Consider the following 9,435-nt stretch of genomic DNA (forward strand, 5'->3'; position numbering starts at 1 on the left):
TTGGAATCATGAGGTTCATGCTAGATGTGGAGTAAATGGAGATCTGGATTAGCAGTTCTGTTTTGATGTTTGGCCCCAAGTAGCAAGGCTGGGTGCCCAAGGTGTCTTGGAATCCTGGTTTGAGTTTTGTGGGGAAGGCACCAGTAAACTGTGGGTGGATTTATTTTTAGAAGTAAGGTATGTGATATAAACTAAATAAAGGAGACTAAGGATCTCCTCAGGTGGGTGCTTGAGGTTTTCATTGTTAGCTCTGAAAAATTTTCTTTATTTCAACAGACAGAAGACTCGCCCACCTTCACCTGGTGTGTCAAAACAAAGGCCACCATCTCCTACTCCAGTCTCTAAATCAGCACCCATCCAGCGTCCATCTCTCACACCAGGTGTTATAAACATTACCAAAAAGAAAACTGAAGCAGAGAACAAACCAAAGGATAAGAGCACAGAAGGAATAGGACAAGAGCAAGGTGCTTCCCCAGCCTTGGAGAGGGATGCAGGAGCAGCTAGCACAAAGACCAAAGAAGGTGGGTGTTCCTCAGTGCCTGACTCACTCCTGCTCGAGGCCTCTCCAAAGGTGGGACTGGGGAAACAACTGGCTCATGAAGCAGAGCACTGGAGGGTAGGATGCTTTAAGGCAGAAGCTGTTCATTGCTGATTATATAATAATTTTACATGGTATGACTTTGAGATGTGAATTTTAATGCAGTAGTTGGTTTATTTGACTTGGAGATTTAGTCAGGAGCTTTTAATAATACTATTTGTACTGCAATTTTAAGAAAAGCAGAAATCGTCTTTGCCTTTTGGACTTCAGCTGCTCTAGCTGAGGGATCTACTGGCTTAGGTTTATAAAGTCTGTAGTTGAACTACACAAAGGTCTTTCAGTTCAGTTGGTAGTTCTGTAGAACTTCTTGCTTCTGTAGTGACCTTCTTGGAGGACAAAATCAGCTCCTGTTCATCACAGACTGAGAGAGTTTTCACAGTGCTTGAAAGCTGCCTTGGCCTAAGTTCCAGTGAATGTGTCATCATTGCTGCCTTGAGAAGAGTCATCAGTTCACAAGTCACACTGAAAAATTACCCTGGTAGGTTAAGGAGAGCCATATACCAGATAAGCAATTAGTGTTCTAGTCCTCTTCATTGTGCCATGTGAGCCCATCCTCTGGCCTTTGCTGGGAAAAATGACAGCTGCCATCTCCAGCAGAATCTGGGGGAGCCTTCTCATGAGGTCTGGCAGGCAATTCACTGTGCAGAAGGACTTAGGGGACCCTTGACAGGAGAAGGAGGGATGTTTAGGATGTAGGATACAGCCAGTGGGCTGATCTGGGGGTGAATCCCTCAGACACCAGGTAAGTGGGACCGTGTGCTTGCTGCACGTGACTGCATGTGCAGTTCCTGTGTGCTTTCCTGGGCTGCTCCTGTTCTCTGCCACTGCTGAGGCTCCTCCTGGTACTGCTTCTGTTGGATGTGAAGAAGTGTCATTCAGCTGAAGAACTCATGGTACAGCTCTCTGGGCATGTGTTGCTCTGGAAGGAAGCCTGGCTGGCAGAGGTGGATGTTTGTACAGTCTCACATCTGTCTTTGGTGTCACATCCTTTGTCTTTGCAGTCAGAATGTCCATCCCTTGATGTGCTGCCATGCTGTTGATAGATGTCTTGTGTGCCTCAGAGCATCATCACTTCTGATCAATGTCATCAGTTGGTTGAAGCCTCCATAACAATGTGTCCTAGTCCTGTATCTTCTAGTTGTTCTGGAACAAAAACATCTGGATGCCTGATCTGTCTCCTCTCTACACTGACTTCTGAAACTGTATTAACTCAATTTATCTGTTTCCCTTTTAGTTTATTTTTAATCTCAAAATAGTCATCTTTGTAGTGATTCCTACTGGAACTAAGCAAAGCTCATTTTCCTTGACACATAGAACAGAAAGAAATAGTGGGCATCTTCTTCGAAATAAGAGATTATTTAATTTCTCTCTGAATGTTTTGGTACACTGCAATATTGCTACATGAGGCAAAATCTTTTATTCTTAAGAAGTTGCTTTCAGTTTTCAAGGCAATTTTCATTTTACACATCTGTGTCTGCAGTTCACCCCAGGGGTAGGTGCAGTTCCCTGTTCCAGACAGCTTCTGAAGTCAGAGCACACCATGAATGGCATGTGGCAAACCAGTCTCTAGATCTTGTAGGTTTAGCCTAATTTCAGCTTTGTGCACTTGTATCTTCATCCCATCTCTTCTTCAAACTGAACTTGTTTGCCTGTTGCTGACAGCAATCAAGTTTTTGTCTTGTTTTTTGTGTCTTCCTACTGCAATATACTGTTCCGCAGTAAAACACTTTTTATTTTTCAGTGACTGGAGCAGTTGTCATTTCTGGCAGCAGCCTCTGCAGCTTCTCTGAGAATTAAAAGGCTTGTTCAACTTAAAGCATAAGAAGTGCTCCTTCATGAGCTCTCACCTTATGCATGATGATAGGTAATAAACTATCATGGAGCCTCACATTTTCTACCTGGGTATTGAAGGCTTTGAAATATGATTCCTAGATTAATTGTGAATTAATTGTTTACCTTGAAATCTGTTGGAATCTTCCCTCCATCCAGTTAGTATTACATTTTGCACGTGTTCAGAGATGGTTTCTCTTGCCTCTTTCTCTCTTTTCCCTTCCCTTACAAAAAGATCCTTTGATAAAAAGACTGTTCTTGCCAGTAATGACTAGGAGTACAAGGAAAAGGAAACTGAGTGCAAAAAGACTGTCAGAATTTTCTTAATGTGTGTTAGCAGTCATGTTGGGAAGTCTCATGTCCTGCCCTATGGAAACAGGCTTTACAGGGCTACATGGAGATGAAAACAGTATTGAAGTATCATATGGAAATCATCAATAAAACTACAGAAGTGTAAATGCAGTGGGAAGATCCCAAACCCTTTCTTTTCATTTTTTTCCCTATTCTTTCTGTATCTGCAGTGTTCTGAACTGTTGTGACTAATTTTCTTCTGTCAATACCACATACCATATTTGAGCTGTCATTATCATGTTGTAACCCTAGGACTTATGCCTAAAACCTTTAGGCTTCTTGCTGAGCATTAGGTTGTATTATTTAGGTTCAGTTTTGAGGAGGGGAAATAGGTTAAAACAGACATTAAATGTCAACCAGATTTGATACAACTGGGAGAGATTGGAAACAATCATAAAAAAAATTACCTCTGCTGTAAAAAGTTAGCAGTCTGAACAGAAAGTACACTCACATGGCAGAGGAAGAGAGAGACATTTTGATTTCTTCATGGCTGTACACTGGCAACAGTAAATGAAACCTAGGAAGTTACAGAACATAGGAAGAAAAGCATCTGCCTGTCTTGAATAGGCAGATCTGCTAATGGTTTATATAAATGCAAAATGATCTTTTTTGCATAGGAGGAGGAGGAGGACCCTTTTGGCTGAGTTCAAATTTGGAACAGTCATGGCTGATTTTTGTTAGTACCAACATGACTGCAACTTTTTCCTGCATCAGAAGCAATGTGTTGTCTGGGGAGCTGGTGTTTTCTCAGCTTTGGATAAATCTAAATGTTAGAACACTCTCTGCACTACATCAGTGCTGAAATGTTTTTCCTAGGACTGCAAGAACAGTTTTTATGCACAAGAGACAGCCATGATTCAGCTGCTGAGAGTTTGCTGTGTGTAATTGTACCCTGCAGCTGCAGGTTGTGATTACGTGTCCATAGGGCCTAAGCAGCTTTTCAGGTATTAAATGATGCCATTGTGTTTTGAATTATTTGTCTTCAGGTCAGAAGTAAAACAAGTGGTCAAACCCTGGTGTTATAGTTCATTAAAATGACCTTGACTTCAAGGTTTTATATATGTTAAGCAAACATGAATGTGCTGATTTGTGAAATGTTCAGGAGAAAAGTAGATCCTCAACACATTCAATGCTGCTGCTCTACTGACATCAAGAGCTGATTCTCTGAATATTCAGATGAGTTCTTAAATTGCATTCAAACAGAAATATTTCTAGAGATTGGGAATAACTGATAGAAATCAGAGTTCTTTCTATATATATATATATATTGAGAGCAGCTCGGTGGCAGGACAGTTCTGAGTTTTTTCCTGATCTTAATTTGTAATAGTGCCTCTGATGTTCAGACACAGAACACCAGGCAGGGCCTGAAGAAACATAAACAGCAAGACCTGCAAAGATCTACTCACCTGGTAGTTGAAGCTGTTTTGATCTCCATGTAAATTGGAAATTGATTTCTTGCTAATATACAGAAATATGGTATTAATGAAGTCATTAGTATGTGCCTTCAGGGCCAGATAAAATGATGATTATTTTCACTCCAGCATACTCTATCAATATAAAGGCTTGAATGTTAATGTTATGAAACAAGAAAAATAAAAGAATGATAATTTCTTCTTTAGAGCCCTGTATGTTCAGTTTTATTAGAAGGAAGTGAAAGATATTTCCTAAAGCCATTTTCCCAGTTTTCTTCTCAGTGTTCAAGCATTACAGAAATAGGGTGTCTTGTCAGAGACATGTTTTTAAATGCTGTAGTAATTGGAGAGTATCTTTAAGTGTATCACCTGGAATATGGCTGGATCAATATTGAAATAAGCTGTTACTATTTCAGTGTCAGATATTGTGGCTCTGCATCTTCAGGGCTCCCCTTTGGCTCTTGCAGGGCTTCAGATAAGGGTGCAATCAGTGATGAGCACTGATTGAAAAGATAGTGAATCACTTGGCCATGAGATCTCATCTCACAGAGATAACATCTTTCCTAATTTGAAGTTCCTGGAGCTCTCTAACAGCAGATTCTTTTACCCTTTGCAGAATCAGGTAGCAAAGCAGTAGCAGGGACCACCACAGCTGAAGAAGCTGCTAAAATCTTGACTGAGAAACGACGTCTGGCACGGGAGCAAAGGGAGCGTGAAGACCAAGAAAGGATTCAGAGACAAGAAGAAGAAAGGTAACAGCTGAGGGGAAGGAAGGAATGCTTTCAGTGGTGGGGTGTGGTTGGAAGGGACACTCCAGCTCTATATGTTTTCTAAGTTTTAATTTAAGTTCCTGCAAATGTTAATACAGTTCCTGAAGCTGAGAGGCACTGGCACTAACCTAGGACAGGTTGCTGTGCCTATATCTCATTGTATATGTATAGCACACTCCCTGTGAAATCACTGCCTCTTTTCCCCACACCAGTGGGACTTCTGTTTCAAAACTAGAATGTGCTTTTTGCATCATGTGTATTTGGTTTGTTTGTATTTGGTTTGAAAGAGTCAACCTCTCTGTATTAAACTTTCCTTTGATCAGCTTAGGCAGTGGTTTGATGGTGCATTAAATCCCACTTTAGTGATATGAAATATGGATCAGGAATGTTCCAGGCAAGTAATTCAAAGTGTTAAATCAGTGTGCATTTGGTTCACTTCATAGAAGTTGTTAAAAATAAATGGCTATGTTAGTGCTGACTAACTTTATTCCAGAGCAGAGGTCACCTATCTGCTTCTGTGAACACAGTGGAGTGTCAGATTTTGTCTGTTTCCCAATTGTGGATATGAAACTGTCAGAAATTTGCATATAATCTGCTCTAGATATTTTATCAGAAATATGTAATCAGATCTGCTCTGTATGTCTGCAAGAGCTGGCAATGTGCACCGCAGTGTATCTCTGAATTCAGGCTATATAGGAAACAGTCTTTTAGGAAATCACACTGCATTTACATTTGACAGTGATTATAAGCTTCATTCATGTCATGGTTGCAAATGGTTTTTACTAAATGGTCATTGTTTAATCCAGTTCTCAATCAAACATTCCATTATTGGAACAACCTTGACTTAATCAGCAAAGAGCATTTTCTCACAGACAATTTGTTCCAAGTTATTCTGATTTTCCCTTTGACAAGTCTGGATGGTGACATTTGTAAACAGTCTCCATGCAGTTATTTTTTGACTGGACTGCCTAGAACTTTCTTACTTTCATACTCTGTCTCTTGTGATGCACACTTTTAAAGAAATAAAATACCCAGTAATCTGTACCTTTGGAAACTCTAGAATCAGAGAAGAAGAAATGGCCAGGAGAGCAAGTGAGGAAAAAGCACGACGGGAGGAGGAGCTCCGGAAGCAGGAGGAGGAGAAGAGACTGACTTACGAAGAGCAGCAGAGACAAGCTGAGGAGGAGAGGATCCGCCGGGAGCAGGAGGAGCAGGAAAAGCTGGCAGAGCTTCAACAGCAGGTCTGTGGCTCCAGCTGGCTTCCTGCAAGAAGCTGCTGCTGTGCTTTCAAGAGGGTTGTCTTTGATTTTTCTTTCCCAGAATGGTTTTGACAAATCTCTGTCAGGCAGGCTGTAAAGCAGAATTCATCCTGTTTGAGATGGAGTTGAGACTGTCTGTAGGTCCTTTCCTTGCCCTGGTCTCTGTGATTTATTTTTTGTTTCCTAGCATTTAATACATTAAAGTGTGGGCAGAAGCAGCTATTTTAGCCATCAGGGATGCTCTTTTGCATATGTAAAATGTTTGTATTTAGCCTACTTTACCAATGGACTGCTGTGAGTTACAAGGAGATGGTCTGTCTGGTTTACTCTGATTCCTCTCAAAGAAAGATTGGTCATGTTTCCAAGTCTGCTTTTCCTGTTCCTGAATAGTCTTCCACAGCAAGTATCCATGTACCTTTACAAAGGCATCCTTTGAACTGAAGGGAGCAGTTCTGCAAAAAGCAGGCTTTGTTTAAATTAGATTAATTCTGGAAACTAAAGCAGTTTTACATTGGAATATTTGTGTTCAGGGGGCTGGAACTTATGAGTGGCTTTGCCATGTGTCTGGATATTTCTTTAAGTGTTTGTTAACAGCAGTTGCTCAGAGTGTTAACTGTGCTTCTATCTGCTTTCCAGTTATACTGGAAAAGATTTCCCAATGTAGAAGGAGTAGAAGATATTCAACACTAAGTTTCTTGGTAGCAGTACCTGACTGCCAAGATTTTTAAGTTAACCTTGACACATTTAGAATGTAGTTGCTGTCTTGTTACTTTATAGATTGTCCTCGTTAGCCAAATGTTCATCCCAAAGGACAGTCTGAACAACAACATTCAGTAGCTCAGCAACATTCAGAACATTTGCATTACCTCAGTATAGTTGGTTTCACTTTCTGAATGTCATAGTAATCTACATTTCATACCAGTAACTGAGTAATTGACATTTAACATGACCACACATTTTAACTAAATAGTGATTATCTGATGTTCCTTTCTGTGTTGAACCAAATTCTGTAACTGCTTTGCTTTTTACTATTGGGAATGAGTTATGCATTGGGTGCTCTCTTCTTTTGGTTTTATTTTCAGAGAGAAGAAGCTGAAGCCAAAGCTCAAGAGGAGGCTGAAAGACAGCGACTGGAAAGAGAGAGGATTATGCAGCAAAATATGCAGGAAAGGCTTGAAAGAAAAAAGGTAACCCTGTTTTGAATTCTCAGCCTAAAATGAGCAGGGCAATGGTCTAAGATGCAATTAGAAGTGTATTTTTTTAAAGACTGCCAACTCTGGTTTGTGAAATTTAAAAACAGTGATAAAAATAGTACACTCATGAAATATGAAAATACATTGTGATTGATGAATTTTAACCAGAATGCTGAAATACAAAGCTCTGTATGTCATTGTAAATGTTCTCCATGTTTTAACAGAGAATTGAAGAAATAATGAAAAGAACACGAAAATCGGATCAGAACGAATCCAAGGTACTTTTTTGTTTGGATCTCTATAATGACAGAACTGGACTTTTTGCCTTTTGTCCTGTCTTCCTCTGTTACCCTTACACAAAATGTCTTCCACTGGAAGTGCAAAGTTCTCATGCACCAGAGTAATTTCCAGTCATTTTCCATTGCACACATTATTCTGCTTTTCTTGCTGTGTGAAGAGGTTTTGTTACATTTTTGTTCAAGGCCCATAGACACAAAGTTATCTGGTGTTACCACTTCCAGATTGGTTTTTAAACTACTGTTTTAACCAAACACCAATTAGTAATGGATCTTTTTTTTAGCTGAATGCACTCTGTCAGGACTGTTTTTTCCCAGAAAACTTAGATTTCTGGCATCATGTGTTTGCTTAAAGCAAGTCTTGGATTCTCTTTGGATTGCTATTACTGCAGTAAATTGGATGTATTTTTGTTAATGCAGTGACCTAAGTTTTGTGAAAAATTCTGTACATTGAGGAATAGTTGTTCTTTGAGCATTCAAACATTCAAGTCTTCCAATAGCTGAAAATCAATAAAAATTTAGCACACACCTTAGAGAAATGAGGGGGAAAGGAGCTCAGGACTAATAGGTAGGAGGTGGAATTGGGTCCCACAGAATCTGGCTCAGCAGATGCTGGGTGACCTGGTTGTCTGTGAGTCTGAACTCATGTGGCCTCACTTCTGGGCACAGAATGGGCTTGTGTGGGAGCTGTGACTGAATTTGTGGAACTGGAGAGGACAGGGAGTTGTTCAAGTAACTCTGTGGCAATTCAGTTGCAGAATGAAGGGAAGTCTGCCTCGGAGGTGATGGAGGGAGAGGATATTGAAGAGGAGGAAGAGCTGGGTCTTGAGAAGACTCATCAGCCAGGTAAGGAGGCTGAGTGAGTCAGCCCTGGGTGGCAGTGAGTCTCAGTGATGTTTAAGCTCTGTTGAAAAGGTCTGTTCTAACAGCACTGGTTTGAGACACCAATCCCAGAGATGCCAAGGGAACTCCTTTCTTGAGCAGAGAATCAGTCAGAATTATTTGAGAGTGAAATTCAGGCAGCATGATTTTATTTTACAAGTGGATTTTTTTAAAATGAAAAATAAATTTCATGTTGGTATAGGCAGCTTGTCTATAGATAAATCTATTGAAGCTAAGTGCCTCAGGTTTTGGCTAGGAAAAGTTATTTTGGCACTTTTATTCATTTACAGCAGCAGTTCTGCTATTCAAGTTGTTTTTTTCCCTTGTATTTCATTTTTTCTCCCCCCACAACGTTCAGGAAAGCTAAATGGTGTTGACTTGCTCCAGGAAGTCAAGGGGGAAGCAGAGGATTGTTTAGAGACTGCACAAAGCATGATCTCTGCAGAACCTGAAGCACAGGATGAGCCAGAGTTGAAGGCCAGTGAAGTGTTTATGAATGGAAGTGACTTGAAAAGTGATGAAGGATCTCTGTCTGTGACTGAACTGAAGGATTCCAGGTGAGTCTGCTGCACTGTGGGAGCACCTAGCTGTCACACAAGAAAGCTCTTGTGTGTTAAAATTCATTTCAGTGCTGTCTGCAGCACCTTGCTGGCTTTGTGGTGTCTGTATGCCTTTCTCCAGCCCTGTGCTGTGTGCTGTCAGCTCACAGCCTCACACAGAGCAGGCAGCTCAGGATAATTGTGTGGATGGCACCATGTTAACAGTGCTGCCTTTGCTGAGAAGTGAGCCAGCAACATGGCAGTGTTGATTATAAAAATTGACATGGGCTTGAAACCTTTTCCAT

At 40.6% G+C, this 9,435-nt stretch overlaps 1 protein-coding gene across 20 annotated transcripts in view; it reads left to right on the top strand.

Annotated features, from left to right (window-relative positions):
* MAP7D3 (MAP7 domain containing 3) overlaps positions 1-9,435 on the top strand; it is a 44,475-nt gene that overhangs the window by 29,532 nt on the left and 5,508 nt on the right. For all 20 annotated transcript variants that reach the window (XM_079318858.1, XM_079318873.1, XM_079318874.1 and 17 more), the window contains 7 exons: positions 277-521; positions 4,808-4,943; positions 6,022-6,202; positions 7,303-7,407; positions 7,638-7,691; positions 8,462-8,555; positions 8,950-9,148. In XM_079318858.1, coding sequence (XP_079174984.1) covers positions 277-521; positions 4,808-4,943; positions 6,022-6,202; positions 7,303-7,407; positions 7,638-7,691; positions 8,462-8,555; positions 8,950-9,148 — 1,014 coding nt within the window. The remainder of the gene's footprint in view (positions 1-276; positions 522-4,807; positions 4,944-6,021; positions 6,203-7,302; positions 7,408-7,637; positions 7,692-8,461; positions 8,556-8,949; positions 9,149-9,435) is intronic.

The sequence above is a fragment of the Erithacus rubecula genome, assembly GCF_903797595.1.
Source record: "Erithacus rubecula genome assembly, chromosome: 15".
NCBI lineage: Eukaryota > Metazoa > Chordata > Aves > Passeriformes > Muscicapidae > Erithacus > Erithacus rubecula.